The 18776-nt window shown below is 32.0% G+C and overlaps 1 protein-coding gene across 1 annotated transcript in view; it reads right to left on the bottom strand.

Annotated features, from left to right (window-relative positions):
* The window catches only part of LOC108548995 (tachykinin-like peptides receptor 99D), a 72179-nt gene that overhangs the window by 7911 nt on the left and 45492 nt on the right, over positions 1-18776 (bottom strand). The window contains exon 2 of the mRNA XM_017902188.1: positions 8849-9069. Within this exon, the coding sequence (XP_017757677.1) occupies positions 8913-9069 (157 nt within the window). The 3' untranslated portion in view covers positions 8849-8912. The remainder of the gene's footprint in view (positions 1-8848; positions 9070-18776) is intronic.

Genomic DNA, 18776 nt, shown 5'->3' with positions numbered 1-18776 from the left:
TAATATATTATTAATTAATCTGGTATTTTAATAAATCAAAGAAACTCTGATTTACTTGAAAACTTGACTTAAAGTATTTATAATATTTGTCACAATCGTGTCACGTTATATTGTGCAATGATCTACAATTTACAGTTTGTCAATCGATACGCCATGGATCCTCATCACCTCTCACTCTTGTCAACTTATGCATACTCTTTTTCCCTAGAGGTTGCTGTCAACTTCGATTGCTACCTGTTTTTGTTCTTACACTAGGTGGAAATGATTCGGGACTTTTAACGCAAATTTTCAGGAACAAAGTAATGTTCTCCGACAATTGAGCAGAATCGGTATTCATTCTTCCATACTAGAGAACAATAGCGACCTCGTAAAGTTCCCTCGCGGTATTCTTTTTGCTATGAAGCCACGAGTAATTGAACTGTTCACACGAGGAAGCGACCGACTTTCATCGCGTGAAATCGTGCAATCTGATGGCCAAATAAAAATATCTGGAAAATGTAATACCAAACTAAATTCAAACAGCTGTTCAGCTGTTAAGTGTAGAGGTGTTAGTGAAGGGATGCACGTGGTGAGGGGAGGTACGATGCATTCTGTGAATTAGAGAAATTCATTGTTATACGCTCTGTAATTGGCAATTTCTGAATGTTTATTTAAAAAAAAATAGAAAAAAGAATAATAATTAAAGAAAAGATTGCAAAAAGGCATGGAGAAGTTGGATCTTAGAGAAAATTACAATTCTGAAGATAATATATAGCATATTTTATGGTTTACTTATTATACTGTATAATGTTATGAATTAATGAAGCATATTTTAGGTGAATTTTATACTAATTTTTTTATTAGTGTTGAATATGCTAATTATTTATTTATTAATGCACTTTTAAGAGAATGTAATATTATTCTGTGGAATATGTTTGAAAGGAATTAGTCAGAATAAATAAAGGAATATATTCTAACAATATAAAAATTAAAAAATACTTTTTTCAGAAAAATAGAAAAAAATAGATCTTGTACGTTTCATGTACATTATTTATTTTTCTTCCACTAAATTTATCCTGTATTTAATCAATTAAGACAAAATATATATATATTCATTAAAAAATAGAGTAAAGAATCGTGATTTTTATAAATTTAATTAAATGAAAAATTTGGAATAAATTAAGGAATAAAAATTTAAATCTTCCAATTAAATTAAAAATGTTAACTTTACTAAATATCTATTTTAAAAATCATTTTTATTTTATTCAACATTTATTTATTTTATTAATATTTATAATATTTGATGTAAACAAACGTTCCTTTGTATTTTTTAGCTACGTGAGTATTTTAATATTCCTAGTACTTTTTCAATTGATATATTACATGAAAAATTATAATAAATTTTTCATTTGAATTCATTTTGCAACTCGTGGAAGATTTTTATAAGATCGAAATCGTGTTCTTGACTCGACCCAACGACGATTTACGTCAACCCGATAACCGCCTTGGCCGATTCAGCAGAAATTTCTTCGCGAGTTCATGGCCTTAATGCCATTTCGAAAAGCGTGCTCACATATGTTCTCTGTGCATTACATTTTGTGGTAAAAAAAAATATTAATTTCAATTTTTCTTATCAACGAAATTATATTATTAAGTTAGTAATATGCTAGACGAATTTTTAAAATTATTCATGGGAATAAAATTAAAATTATGTTTTCCAAGCATTATTATTTGCGATTAAAAAAATATTAATTATCCTTTTCTTAATTATTAACTTTGTGTTATTCAATAGCACACGAATTTTAAGAATAATTCAATTATTCTTAATACACGTTTAATTAAAATTCTATTGTTGAAATATTATTTATATTAATTACAAAAATATTCTATTATTTTACTTTTTATTATCAAAATTGCGATATTAAATGGAAAATTAATTTTAAAAGCAATTTACGAGACACGCGTTTATTATTTCAAACTTTTCGAAGAATTGCCTTTTATGACTAAAAACGCATTATTTATTCGTTTTCTTTATATTTGAACTTTATATTCTTACATGACGTATAATTTTTAAATCACTATTCTCAAGACAAATCAAGTTATGCACCGAAATTAATTCCATTTAATATCTTTCATTTAAACAAGTATTCTTTCAAACGACTTGATTACAAACGACAAATTAGAAAAAAGTAATCGTTACTATCTCATTAGACGAGGCTGTTATTAGTTTTCTGACGAGCAAAGAGCAATTAAAACTCGATCTCCCATCAACGAGAATCGTGTCAACGAGAATCTCACTGTAAAATATGTCGTTAATTGTGGCATAATGTAGCCTTCGATATAGGATCTTTAATCAACGATTACTCGAATCTTGCAAGGAATTTTCATCCTTCAATATACCGAACTATCTCAAAATTTATCTAAAATTTTATTATCTAAACAAATTTTTATCATTTAAAATTCTGACAACATACTATTAAACGACACAATTTTTGGCTAAAATGATGTATTACATAAAAAGTAAGAACGTGAGAAGGTTTATTCTCTTCTCACAAATTAGACGAGAGAATTCCGAATTTATCAATGTCCATAATTATAATTATTCGTGATTCTGAATAATTATAATTATCCAGAGAATAAATCTTCTAACATTTTTACTTTCCATGTAATACTTCATTTTAGTCTAAAATACAGAGGTAATAAAAATATTTTGACACACATATACATATGGAAATTTATTCTATGGAGGTGTGAATGTAATTTTGGTTTAAAAAGATGCATAAATTATCGAATTGATTATTAATAACAAATTAAAATTGCTATTAAGGAAATTTTCAAAGCATAAATTTATAATGAAAACGAAAAAATAAAAAATTCATGATTATTATAGAAGATGCGTTATTATTAATAAAATCGACAAATATCGTGACCTTCCGTTCATCTTCGGCTCATCGATGGCTATATATGAGCCGTTCACTGCACAAATCGATTAGCTCCACTTTTTGAAAAATCTTAAATTTAAGTGTCAAAGCACTTGGTATAGTCATAACTTTTTATATTTATAATAACTTTCCCTGATAATTAAGATTAACACCATTAAACGACAAAAATTTTTTGGCCACTGAATAATAAATAATTTATTTCAGAGGTCACTTTGATTAACTCCGTACTCTAATGTAAATCGTTGCAATAATGCAACTCAAATGCACTAGCAAGCCACGAATGATAACGGTGAATTTTTTAGTGCCGTCTTATCAGAATTTAAGTAAAATTTAGTAAAATTTAAATTTATTACTTTTTTCGCTTGCCGAATCGATTAACTCTTCCAGTAACATAAAAATGGTAACATTACTAACGAGTACCTTTTGACTATTTTTTCTTATAAATTTTATATACCGTTAGATGAAAGTTGCATTTGTATTTATGCATTCTACAATATTTATTTCGATTTAAATTATAAAGGGAATTTTAAAAAACAAAATACATTATTTCATTACATTTCTCCACTTTTTGTTTTACGGAGTTCATCAATTTGTGCAGTGAACGGACATATATAGATCTCGCGATCGATTGAAAGCTCTTTTGCAGATTTTTCTTCGGACCGAACGGAACTTCCACACTGGGCCTGGTTGATGGTGCCAAGAGGGTGGCCAACGGTCAAGAGTCAAGGGTTAGTGGTCATATTTTTTTTATGCACATATATATGTGTTTATGTATATATATTTCTGTCCTTTTCTAGTATTGGTCGATTTTTAAATATATCATGAACTGACCTTTGCCATTGTAGTCTCTAATTCCTATTTTACCGTTTTTCTTCTTTCCTCCGTGTATTTCATATTCTTTTTCTTATTTATTTTGTATTAATTTCTAATTTGCTTCTTTTTTAAGATATCTTTTATCTATCGCATACTTCATTTTAGCCAAAAAATTAGCTGCTGCGTTTTTAGAAAAACTCACAATTTTCGAAAATTAAGGATGATAAAGCAATTTCGGACACCGATTCTTTTCCAGGAAAGTAAATTCTACCAGAATTACCCAATGAACATTACAGATTGAAATTCGTTGTGTTCGTTGTTGAAATTAGTGTCGTTGGACACAAAGAAGCGAGAGTTTGGAAGAGATAGACGAGCTCATCCCTCTGGCAATTCTGTGTATCGTGAAATGGAAATGTCTTCTCCTGTTTCTGTATGTTTATGCATAGGTTATGTCACAGTTGGTCACAATCGTATTTTCACAGGAGGACTGTAATAACAAGCCGTCCTTTTTAGTTTAATGAAGACCTCATCTGTTAAGCTGGTGGCAGACCAGGTGAAATCCGTTTTATGGTAAACTTAGTGACCGACAGACTCGGTTGTTAACGCGTCATAAACCAGTCGCGAGATAATATCTGTGACCAAGGAGCAGATGCGAGGATCTGCTCGTTATGCTTCTTCGGTAGCTTCTTACGTACAGGGAACCAGTTTTCGAGATACAAGGTACCTCTTTCGTGACGAAGATAGTGGAACATTTTATGAAATATTTTAAAGATACTAAAAAATTTTTTCACGAAAATAATTTGATAATGTTAAACAGTTGCAAATATGTATTTACTTATAAATATATAAATATGTTATAGTGAATTACAGTATATTAGTATATAACATAATTTAATAATAATAAATATTCAAGAAACTACAGATTCATTTATAATTTAAACTTAATTCAGAAATGGGTTGAAGAGAGTTGAAGAAAGTTGGGAACAATGAGCTCAGAGAGTTAAATACATATTATCCTACACCTAATTTTATATACATCTCATTTTAATTCTTAAATTAAGGAAACCTTGATCACTAATAATTCCTGTGGCGTCCCTAGGACCAGTTCCAAGTCAAATAGAGAACTGGTTTATTTCTTTATTGTTAGTGTCCCAAGAAACTACAGATTCATCTATAATTTAAACTTAATTCAGAAATAGGCTGAAGAGAGTTGAGGAAAGTTGGGAACAATGAGCTCAGAGAATTAAATACATATTATCCTAGATCTAATTTTATATATATATCACATTTTAATTCTTAAATTAAGAAGGCCTTGATCATTAATAATTCCTGTGGTGTCCCTAGGACCAGTTCCGAGTCAAATAGAGAACTGGTTTATTTCTTTATTGTTAGTGTCCCAAGAAACTACAGATTCATCTATAATTTAAACTTAATTGAGAAATAGGCTGAAGAAAGTTGGCTACTACAGATTCATCTATAATTTAAACTTAATTCAGAAATAGGCTGAAGAGAGTTGAGGAAAGTTGGGAACAATGAGCTCAGAGAATTAAATACATATTATCCTAGATCTAATTTTATATATATATCACATTTTAATTCTTAAATTAAGAAGACCTTGATCATTAATAATTCCTGTGGTGTCCCTAGGACCAGTTCCAAGTCAAATGGAGGACTGGTTTATTTCTTTATTGTTAGCCTCCCATGACACTCGTTTCACCTGACCACTACTCGTGTTAACATTTGCAAGGTCAATACATCACTCCTGAGTCGATGGGCATAGTGGCCCAATTTGAAAACATCCACCACCACCGAAATATGTCGAAGTTGAGACATACCCCAAACACAATCATATTTACAATCAATACAGAAACACACACCCACTTTATTACTCACATTACACACCAACTAATCAGAACACATCCGAATTTATACAATCACCGAGACTGGAGTCGCATCAGTTTTCCCTGAAATCCAAAGTCCACCCACAACATCACGATCAAATTCACTTTCAGATCGAGAACAGTCGCACATTACAATTCAATTAGTTCAACCCTAACCGGATTCCTCTCAATTAACTTAGAGTACACAGCATCCGTTCAACACTGTCGCATAGGGGGCCTTACAACTCCGTGAAACTCCATGAGAGTTGCAGTGTTCGGAGGGTTGCAACAATTCCTTTCCTCGTAAGCAAAGAAAATTCCAGTTACAGAGGCTTATTAGTATTGTAGGATTTTTAGCTATATTAATCCTATGCAGACCAAAATCTGCGTGTCTAATAAAGAACAACTCTCTTTGATAACAAAACAAGTTTATTTAATTGACATAATACACCAGGTTCCTCTCAATTATAACACTCAACGTCTTGACCACACACACTCTATTCTCGACTACACCCCGTCTGCCTGCCTCGCGCCCTTGCATCCCTATTTAAAGCCAGATCTATCTCATTCTATACACACGCTTTCTCTCTCAATCATTCTACAGACATTTCGACAAAAGGATTTGCCGCTATCATTTGTTCTTTCTGTGCCAAACACCCGATACCGCCGTTCGCTACTCCTTGCTTTTCAAGGAGCCGCCCAAACACTGCCATGCGCTCCGTACTACTCATTCACCTCGTCAAAGCCGATGCCGCTGTTTATTATTTGATAGAGTCCTTCGCCATTCGCCACCCCACAGTATTAACCCTTTGCACTCGAGAGATGAGCTTCAGTCACCATTTCATAAAATTTGCAAGATCGATATTAATTAATATATCAAATTTAATGTAATGTAACAGTGTGTGCGAGGTATCGAAATCAAATAATTCTACGATTCTATTATTATACAATTCTTTATTTACTGCTCTTAAAAGTTTTTTAGTAGAGAATCTTTGAATTTCTGCTCTCCTTCAGCCAAAAAATCGTCGAGTGCAAAGGGTTAATTAATATCGAACTTTCCAATTTTATGAAATGGCGACTAAAGCTCACCTCTCGAGTGCAAAGGGTTAAAATTTCACAGATGAGTGAACTTTTAGACGAAAACACATTCAATTGGTAATATCCAATTTTCCAAGGTACATTTTGCCCCAGTTGCATCTGTCTGAGGAAAATGACTTCTTCTCCTGTTGGCTGATCATTTTCAATATGGTTCCTTCGACAATTTATGGAACCTCAGCAACGTGCATCCACAGGGCTGTGGCACACGTGCTGGGGTCGTTGGTTCCACTGGTGAGGTTGTAACGCGGTAATTGCTATTGAACAGGCGACAACGAGACCCTAATTTGTTATTAACAGTCAGACAACAGATGGCCAAACTACAGAGAAATGTCATCCATGCTGTCACCCATATTCACTGCATGTGATACAAGAAAATCGTATTCAAATTTTAACAAGTTCCTATCTTTTAGTACATTTTTCCTCCATAAATTGATCGTAAAATGGATCGTGAAAAAATTTGTTCAGAGAAGCAGCATTGTTTACGAAATAAAATAAAATAAAAATCAGCACTTCGAGTCTCGAAAGTTACGATAGCTTACAAAGTTGAAGAGTTTAAAGTTTATTCGAAGTTTTAAGAGTTCAAAACTCAGGTTTCATTTATTTTGAATTGATCTTTGTTGACTGATTTCAAGAACCAGCATAGAATTTAATGATACAGACTACGGATTTTTAAAAAATGTAATGGTGTATTGTAATACTTATTATGTATGACGTAAAATGACTGATTTTAAGAATTGGGATTGAATATAATAATAGGTCAGGGATTTTTGAACAGTGTATTATAAAACATACTAATATGTTGCAATATCCTTTATGTATGACTTGAGAATTTTTTACATACGTTATTATTATTATTATTATTATTATTATTTTATTCATACACGAACCGTAGTCCATTTACATAAAATTTCACGTATAAAAGAAAAGTAAACAAATTATACATAATATAACACTTAAGGGACGTGCTTATAAATGCTTTGTTCAGGAGGATTAGCTTTAATTAATAATCATCCATAATTGTCGTTTGGAAGTTTGTAAAGATCCATAAAAAAATTTATACAGTTATAAAGATTTTGATTTTGATTTCCATTTCGATTTCGAAGTAATGCCTAATTATTTAATCGAAGGTAATTACTGAATTTCTTTTTCCTTAGATTATGGGTTCAGGAACAGCAACACGCGATAAAACTAGTTAGGTTTTTATGGCATACCATAATTATTAGAAAATTTGTATTCATTTCAAATGAGAAATTAATTATATATTATCGGTAAAAAATATTCTACAATAAAATGAAATAAAATATTAATTAAAATTTGTTTCACGTAGACCGGTTAATAATGAAGAAAATTTTAATCTATTGTAACTTTATTTCATTACATTGATGAATATTTGAACGTCTCTTTCATGCAGAGTATCTGATTCATAATTTTGTATTTTGAGAGTGAAAAATTGATTTATGCCAGTTCAAAGATTGTCAAATAAAGGCAATATTTTTGGATATTTTACAAGACTATGAGGAAATAGCTCAGGATTGGTAGTTCGATGTAATTCAATTGAAAGCTAATCCATTCGTATTTCCCGATAACATAACATGGTCAAACCGCAGGCAATACAACGAGTTTCTCTCGAGGGAAATTGCAATTTGCTCTTAGGAATTGCTGTCGAAGAAACAGCAGTTTCCATTACAACCATAAGTATTTCATTTAAACATCTACTTATTAACCTGTTAACCAGGAAAAATGAGTTCAAATCTGGGACATAGTAATTTATTTATCAACCGATTCTCATCTCTTTATATATATATATTTCCAACGTTTCTGATTATTTGCAATATTATAATATTATAATATTACAATTCATATATTATTATCTGAGTATATACCGGGAATTATTTTTACATAGTATATTTTTTACGCGATTAACTTTTATATGGTTTTTCGACTTTTCGATGACTTTTTGAAGACTTTTTTAAGATACAATTTTTATATTTTGTTGCAGACACATTGTCTTATAATTTCTTACATGATTCGTGATATAAAAAATATTTCAAATGTATGCAAAATACTTCTACTGTTCCAGTGAAAATTAATTAAAGTGGAAAATAAGGAAAGCAAGAGATTTGGTGATAAACTCACAGGTATTCGTCGTAACTGAGGCCATTTTCGTCTCTGTTGGGGAAATCTCCGTAACAGATTACTCTTATTTCGCCATTTGCGAAATTTTGAGTATACGTTTCGTGTAGAAGAATAGCATCGGTAGCGACAGGATAACTCCTACGATCCAGATGACGACTGCTATACAGAGGGTAGCTCTTCTGCCCATGTGAGGTCTCAGTGGGTTCATGATGGCCATGTATCTGAAATATGACACCAGTTAACAATTAAAAGTTGATTTTAGGTTAAGGGAATTGACAAAGTAGTTAAACAAGATAAATTGCTGGTATTTTTATTAGTATGATGTTTGTGAATATAACATGGAATTTTTAAATAATATATGTTAAAACTGATATAAAAGATTTGAGTAAAAGAGATTTACAAGTCTATTTATTATATTATACAATAGATGTAATAGTGAATTTTAAGTATTTTTTTAAATAAATATAAATATAGAAATTTTTAAATAATGTATATTAAAATCAATATAAAATGTTTGAATAAAAGAGATTTACAAGTTTATTTATTATATTATACAATAGACGTAATAGTGAATTTTAAATATTTTTTAAATAAATATAAATATAGGAATTTTGAAATAATATATATTAAAACTGAAATAAAGGAGTAAAAGAGATTTACAAATCTATTTATTGCATTATTCAATAAGTACAATGATGATTTTTAAATAATTTTTAAGTAAATATAAATATAGGAATTTTTAAATAATATATATTAAAATTTAAATAAAAGGCTTGAACAGAAGAGATTTATAAGTTTATTTATTCCATTATAGTGATAATAAGAAGGTGAAAAGTGCAGAGATTTTAGTAAAGATGATTGCTATATAAAACAAGATATGAGAACTAATATAAAAGGTAGATAAGATAAATCATTAGTATTTTGATTGCAATGTTGATTTAGATTGATTATGATATAATGTCAATATGAATATAATATAGAATATTAATATAAATATGAGATACAATTTTTAAACAATACATATTGAAAGTAAAATAAAAGATTTACAAGTTTATTTATTATATTATGCAATAGTGACAGTGATGATATTTACTATACTATAATCTTGACTGACTTCATATCAGGTCTCTACAGTAAGTGCCTTTACTGACAAAAATTAAGAAACAAACCAATCATTTGCGACTCTTTGTTTTAACAAAATTTTCAATTTTTGTTCTGTCCATACTCTATTAGATATTATTTAGTACTAAATTTGTATAAAATACATGTATGTGTGTGTGTGTGTATGCCTGTGCCTCTCTCATAAACTGTCTAATAAAAGTTGGTAAGTTGGTAAGTGGTTTTTCACATGTACTCCTCAATTTATAACGAGATTGAGTTAAGTCACAGATTGTATCAGAGAAATTGGAAATTGATTTCTTACAAGTGATCCACGCGGACCAGACGGTAATACGATAAAGGAAATCACTTGCTCGCTGGAAGGAGCTTGGATTACGTGAAATTTCTCGTATCCTAAAGCCGATAATACAATTTTCAATAGCCAGCCATCTTCCCATGCGGAATTTTAACATATATTACCGAAAAAGATCAAATACAAATTTCCCTTGTGAATATGTTACATGAAATATTCTCCTTTTCCTTATGTGTCGAAGTCCAGATAACATTTTCCTATAACAGTAGCTTCGTGGTAACAGAAAATTTTGGAATTCATATTTCATTCAAGATACATAATTTTATTTAAGGAAATAAGATTGCACGAATATTACGATATGGAAGATGTATATCGTCAATAGGTCGTCCTCAATTGGCGACGGTTAATGACGAACCAAATTTCTTGAGGAAGGTTGTGGTTATATTGGACTGTATTTTACGTAGTAGTTTCGGATAACTCTTCTGAACTCTTCGAATGTTATTGACTGACTGACTGGTATTTAACTAACTTGTGCGATGCACGATCTTTCGGAGCCCATGGTTTCCAAAGGGAAATCGGTTTTCCCATTGGTGGTTGACAGGACCGAGAGTGGGCCCTCGGTCCGCGAATCAGATGCCCCCAAAGAAGGGAGGAACGTCTTCTGCGACAGGGTCTGCCGGTGGAGGAAGCCTCTCCCTCAAAGAGGGTTGCTGGTGGGTCACCCGCACATTCGTGACCCTTCCTGATGGACCCGTTACTTTATGGCTCCGAAAGTCGCGACATCGCACATGGCCTGGTCCCTTTCTTTGCGGGCCTATTGTCAGCCAAATCCTAAGTGCTGTTGCCTGCTTTCTAACATTAATGGCTAAAGAAAGCCTCGTGTCCGGTGACCCAGGGAAATAAAGAATTGTTTGAAAATGCATTGAAAATGAAGATAGAAAGGACACGGAACTTGAACTAAAACAGCAATTAGAATCTGGCTGCCAGGAGACCCTAACGGTCTTCTGGGTCTATTCTAAACAAAGGGCCGAACGAAATACCGGCACGACATTCCAAGATTTAACAGAAGAAATAAATTATTTTCAAGAATGTGATTACTTTAGTTAAGCATGTCCTCAGTATTTAGATTAGGAAGAACTTTAAATGATACATTCAAGCTTTTGTTTTTCTCTTTCGATACTCTATGGCGCTGTGAGTGTTATATATATGTAGGAATATTGGATAGGCAACAGAATAAGCAGTGATGTAAATATAAAAATGATTTATTCCAAACTAAAACTTATTCTAAGCGCTAATACCAATATCGATAAGAATATTCGTGATTGCTTCAGACATAGTCATGTGTCTCTCATGTTCTCTAAACATTTAGAGATCCTACATATATAAACTCACTCTACATATGTAGCATTATTATATATATTAATATTATATATTGCTATACTATTTTTATATACTATTTATTTATTGACCATAGTCCTTGCCTTTCGCCTATTTTTATATAAATACTGAAATAATAATATTATTATTATTCTATATTAATCATTGTCATTATATGTTACATATATTATTATACGTATCGCATTTGTTGCAGTAACAACTCGAAATTAATTAAAACTAGTTTCGATTCGTTGAAATTAGTTGTTTAATTAAGGTCTTTGGTCAACATTGTGGATTTGGTTTTATTAGTGTGAATGCGAGTGTGTGAGATCGAGTGATGGCACGAATGTAGATACGTATGTTTTTGGAAGTGCAAGTTAAAGATCTAAAATACGTAGTATTGTGCAATTGTTATAGGTCAGAGCCAATATGTTGTGAGGAGTATCGTCAGTTTTTTAGTAGAGAATCTTTGATTTTCTACCCTTTTCTAGCCAAAAAATTGCCGAGTGTAAAGGGTTAAGAGAGATTTCACCACACATACCACATATTTATGTAACGTGTGTATATTATAATTTGTAATACATATATAATTGTTAAACAGCAAACTCACAAATATTAGTTTTAATTAGTTGAAGCTGATATTGACTAATTTCGAGTTTCCACTGTAGCATATATGATAATGATAAAATGATAATTACGTTATTCTGTTCTTTGGAATATCCCAATAGTAATACTCTCGATTAAACATTGGACGTACATGTGAATAACGATGAACATTTGTAGTAACGGATTTTCTAATTACTGTTGGCTGACACATGGATAGACGACCGTGCAGAACGTCGACAACGCTCGTTGAGAATTTAGAAACTTCTCTGGATAGGACAGGACATTTTTTTCAGAATTGGACACTTTAGTTAACTGTCAACGACGATACACTGAAAAATGGACACACAAAGTACACAAAGAAAAGGCAGTTAGGAAGCATGCCAGGATTTTTCTATCGAACTTGAAAGATTTTTCTATCTGAATTTTAAAAGCAAAGCAACGTATTCAGGGTTTAAGAGGATATGACATTTCTGCTAGCTTTTAAGGTAGCTTTTATCCAACCCTCGAAGTTCAAGAATTCGCTCGAATTTTGTTGGAATTATATACTTCGATTTAAATTATTTAAATCACGACCAAGTTGCGATTCATTTTTACATAAAGAACCTAATAAATTAGGGTGAAATGTTCTTGATATCTTATGTAATTAAGGTACTGCGTGGAACTAATCTTGGACTCTTCTTGGACTTTAAGAACCGTTCAAGAAGTAACTTCTCTAAAGGAATTGATCAAGGAGGTTACCCAATTACAGCCAAATATTTTTAGTTTTGCGAAGTTTCCTTTATTCTCAATCGAATTTCTGAAGTTCGAAGTAGCCTCTTCTTGGTACTCGAATACTAGCGACACAAGTTTCGTAATCGATTCTTCAATGCAGGATAGATATCGCAGTACTAGCATTCCTTATAAGAAGTTACGGAAATTTGTTCAATATCAATGAAATTCGCTCGAAATTAGCGAACTGTGTCCAATCTTAGTGAAATTCATTTAGAAATAACGAAAATTGTTCAATGTTATGAAAGTAATAAAATTTGTACAATATTATGGAACGAATAAATTCAAAATTATTGAAATTCATTCTAAACATGTGAAATTTGTTTAATATTAGCAAAATATGTTCGAAATTAATGAAACTTGTTGAAATTTTTATTAAAAATTAGTTAAATTGATAAATTTTGCTCCATTGTTATTAACCCTTTGCATTCGGTGATCTTTTCGTTACAGAAACATAGTAATTCGAAGACTTTCTGCCATAAAGTTGATGATATTTTCAAAACGGTAAAATAAGAAGTGCAAATTAATTGTAAGATGTAGAATTATTTTACCTCGATATTTCACGAGTTGCTGGGCAATTTTAAATTCGATATGTTAATTAACAACGATCTTCAGATGCACATATTATACTTGAGTATATAATTTAATACACCCAAGGATGTCGACATTAATCCAAAATTTGTTATTAAATTTAATCTTACTCGATAAGAAAATTTAGATTTTTCCATTAAAGAAATATCATCAAATATTTAATTATATAATACATTCCTATATCATAAACTATTATCATTCAAAATATTAATATTCATTATTATTCGCAGGGAACAGAACAATTTGGTACTACAGAAATCTACCTATCTCTAATGCCAAAATTATTATCCCATTTTCCATACATGCAAGGTGCCATGCACTATAAGGAACTCCACCCCAGCGGAGCACTTGGTTTTATTAAAGTCCATTATACCACTGTTTCAACTGGGTGTTACCAAGGTGAGATTTCATGCGAAGCACACGTTGCCATAAATTTACCAGGTGATGATGGCCTTGTATCAGGACTATAAATCAGTTTCAAATATGTCAGCTCTTTTCTGAAATAGTCGACTAATGCTACTAACTTCCATTAGACCACTCAGGAAATTAGTTATTCATTCGAAAAATATTTATCGATTAAAAGACAAGATAGTTCAAGAATTTCTTGGTAACTGTATGAAAACAGTGATAATATATGTAGGACCAGTTTAAAATTACGTTCCTGGTAAAATACTTTAAAGTCATCGAAATCAACGAAATCACTCCTCTCGTATACAAGATGTCATCAAAATCGTGGTACAAGCAACTAGGAAATAATTTTACATGCAAAAATAAATCGAAAAAGAAAAATAAAATTTCCTCATTTAAGGCTTCGTTTCAGAGAAAAATAAAATTGAAAATCTATGGGGTGTACGTAAATATTAATTATAAGTTTTGACTTAAACTTATGTTTTTGTTCGTGACTGTATTATTAAATTTCGATGACATTATAATTTATTTACCGTTATCTTATTTTTACAATAACAATTTGTATTATTACTTTTCTTTGTTTGGTATTTAATTTGTATCGTTACACAAATTGTATTGTATTGTATGGTTATTACACGTTAATACACCCACACAATTTCAACCTCATTTTTCTCAAAAACCAAGCCTTAAATGAAAAATATTATTCTTCCTTTCAGACTTATTTTTGCACGTAGAATCACTAATTGGACAGTTGTACAAAAATTTTGAAGACACCCTGTATAATTATCAATTTCTTCCGATATTATGAAGCTTGGAATTAAAATAGATTGTAGTTCGACGATAAGGATATTAATGAAAAATTCTGTAAGAAAAAGTATCGCTCGTGAATCTGTCAGTCGCTCGAAAAATTAGATCTGGTAGCAGGATGGCGTGAAACAGCGTGGTCGAGCAATATAGCGGAGAAGGCATTGGCGAAATCTATTTCTCAATATCTAGGTGACCACTCCATTTTGTTGAAGCATCGAAGGACAAATTACTGGTACGTCTTCTTGTTCGAATAGCTTGTACACTCTTCAAATTTGATCTAATAGATATGGTAATGGTTGACATAGATTTTAATATATATACTAATGTAAAAATAAATGATATCTATAAGAAAGAATCGAGTATGCGTGTAATAAATGAACTGTGATATAGGTTATGTATATTTATGTAATGTATGAAAGAAAAGAGAACAAATGAGAGGGTAGTTGGATAGGTCAGTTGCAATTCAGGATTCATCGAGAGTAAACGTGTAAATGAGTATGGTGAGAAAGAGTAAACATAATTAGATATATTTTGTCGACAATTTTTACCCTGTATTGCTATAGTATTGTTTAATAAATATTTAATATATTCATTTAAATATAATACAGACGATTAATAATACAGGCTGCATCGTTCGAATATGCCGCCATATTTCTTTGGAGTTACTTGATCTGTGAAATACTGATCTGTGTCTACATGATTAAATGTGATTATGTGATTTTTCTACATAAAATAATAATATGAATTCTGTGTTTCTTGTTTTCGTGTGTAAACAATCATTTTTGGGTGTAGTAATTGTAGAGTCACACAGTCTCTACTCGCTGGAGAGTACCTTCGATTACTCAGATTCACTGCAGTCTGTATTTTCGATTCGACTCTCAATAACGCGTAACTCTCGCAATCACAACTCTTGGTCTCAACTCTCTCAAGGACTACCTCAACTCTCTAAAGACTATCTCAAAACTCTCCTCTATCTTCCAGATCGGGCCCTTTTAAGCCCGACTGGAAGGCAAGAGCCTCCCCCGAAGGAGGAGAAAGCTCCCTCTACGTAACGCTCTGGGGTGGAAGGGATTCCTCCTTCGGGTTAGGCTCTCCGAAGGGTCCCCCACGCGGGGACCCTTCCCGAGAGGTGCCCACGGACGCGTCACCCCCGGTTTACAATGGGGAAAGCCGGGGTTGAGCGAGGCTACCTCGCATGGCCTGGCCCCAACTTCCCCAGGCTCGCCTGGCCGTCAGACGCTAACCGGGCCTCTATACCTGGGGAAGTCAAAAAATATCCTACAATATCGTACAAATATTCACCGAGTACACGTGCACTTAGCTATGGTTAATATGAATAGACCATCAATATATGAGTATCGGTGGTACAATCGAGGAGGAGATGATTCTACATGAAAAAGCAAATCGAAAATAAAGAATTAAATTTTTTCGTTTAAATCTTCGTTTTCGAGAAAATTGACTTTGAATATTCACCGAGCACGCGTGCACTTAACTTTGGCTAAAGTTAGCGTATTCGGCGGATATTCAAAGCCGATTTCCTCGATAACGAAGCTTCGAATGAAAAATTTTATTGTTTATTTTCGATTTATTTTTTCATGTAGAATCATCATCTCCTCGGATGTAATACCGATGCTGATGTATTGATGGTTCACACATCTAAGCTACAGCTAAATGCACGCACGCCCAATGAATATTTCGCATGGCCTGGCCCCAATTTCCCCAGACTCGTCTGGCCGCCAGACGCCTGGCGAAGTCAAAAAATATCCTACATAATTGTTACTTCTTTGGTAATTGGAAGGTTTATAGTCAACGTTACATGTACGTTACACCTGTTCAGGTATTTTGTATTTATAATTCTTATATTAATATTATAAAAACGAAAAAATATTTATTTATATATAATGCATTATATCAGTGATTTTAGCCCTTTTCTTCATATAACACACATAAATCAATTATTAAAATTTCATGGCACACCAGAAGATATATATCTTTTGCTGACGTGACAAGAAAAAAATAGTTACGATTATAATTTTGATTGATTTTAAAATGATAATAATAACAGTTATCTCTTTTTCATTTTTTTAAACTGATAATTTAAAAGAGAAGGACCAATAACCTTAAATAAAATAGTCGAACATCCATATTTCCAAAATTCTTATGTATACTGATCTAAAATTATTATCGTATATGAAATACTATCCTATACTGATTAAAAATCGCTGCTTCTTATTATATTAGTATATATCACTAATAATTAACCTCTAATTAATATCAGTATGTCGGATTTCTAGTTAGATTAATCCTATGCAGGCCGAGATCTGCGCGTCTAATGAACAACTCCCTTTTAATAATAAAACTGGTTTATTTAATACTAGATTTACAGAACTGGTCAATTTGACGGAAGGGTTGCTCCAATTATATGATGGAAACAGATTTAATATGTCATAATATGTTCAGACATAAATATGTTCTTCATTCGCACGCATTCAAGGTATCGTCCTAAACGTCTACTTAACTCGAAGCCGATGTCACTGTTTATTATTCTCCAGATAGAGTCTTTTGCCGCTCGCCAGCCCACAAATATTATAAAATATTCATAAATATATTGTATTATATAATAGCAATGACATAAAAATATGTCAAGCCATATTTCCCCGATTTCTTCCATACCCTTCTCATTTTCCATCTCCTAAAGCATCTCCCGATTGGTTTCTGCAACCGCCATCATACGTTTCCTCTTTGCGGCCATTACACGCTCGGCGTTGACACGTATAACGCCGATTTCATAGCAAGGTGACGAAGGAAATACACTGTTCGAATACTATAACGTTCGAATAATAGAACGTTTGGATAGTACGTGTCCCGATATTGGTGCCTCCACTGTGGTATTAAAAGAGGGTACAAGTTTATGGTAGAGAACGCGAACGGCGATCGAACAATTCTTATGCAGCTTTTAGAATGTAGGTTGCTATAGAATGTTTACGACGAGAGGTTTACGTCTGTTGAATGTCAAATCCATTGTAAACGGAAGTATCTTTGAAATGCATACGAGTTGAACACATCCTTCCCTTTCAAATGGAACTGAAATTTCAGATGCTAAAGAATGCCTCTTTCCTTTACATAAATCCTAAAAATATTTTCGAACCTCAAGTTTCGTCCAGGAAAAACGTGAGATTCTTTATAATAAGAAACAGAATGTGTTTAACCCTTTGCACTCTAGAGGCTCTCTTCAGTCGCCACTTGATAAAATTTCGAAGATCGATATTAATTAATATGTCAAATTTAAGATAATATAATGACGTGCGAAATATCGAAATCAAATAATTCCATGTATTAATTATTATACTGTTTCTTATTTACTGCTCCAAAAAATATCGTCAGCTTTACAGCAAAAAATCTTTGAACTCCTACTCTTCTTTAACCAGAAAGTCATCGAGTGCAAAGGGTTAACACTAGAACTACCAAGCCAGTGAAAATGATTGGTCCCAGAATTTTCCTTTTTGCAATCACCGAACACATACACCTGTTTTAAGAATAAAATTGGTATCAACTTATATTAAGAAAGAACTGTAATCGATATATTCGCTCATATTCATCGTATTGCTGAAATTATTATAATCTGTGCACGTTATAGTTAGGTACCCATTTAACCCTCTATGGGCCCCTGTAACTTTCAAGTTACATGCTAATGTATGGGTATTTTATTAAATACAGTTCGCAATTTTTCTTTCGATATATTTATAATTATTTTTCTAATACCTCCCGTGGCTCCATTTTTCAAAATTCTAATTCTTTTTCATTTACAGGTTATTCGATTATGATAGGTTAGGTCCTCTATGGCCCCCTATATTTTCCACAAGATGGCGTGGAAAATTATCTTGTCTATCTATTGCACATTATCTTGGCACAATAGTACAAACTTTGTTAATTCAAACTTTCAATATGAATTCGTTATAA

The sequence above is a fragment of the Eufriesea mexicana genome, unplaced genomic scaffold (genome assembly GCF_001483705.2).
Source record: "Eufriesea mexicana isolate 0111107269 unplaced genomic scaffold, ASM148370v2 scaffold1803, whole genome shotgun sequence".
Lineage (NCBI taxonomy): Eukaryota > Metazoa > Arthropoda > Insecta > Hymenoptera > Apidae > Eufriesea > Eufriesea mexicana.
This window is presented reverse-complemented; position numbering and strand designations above follow the sequence as displayed.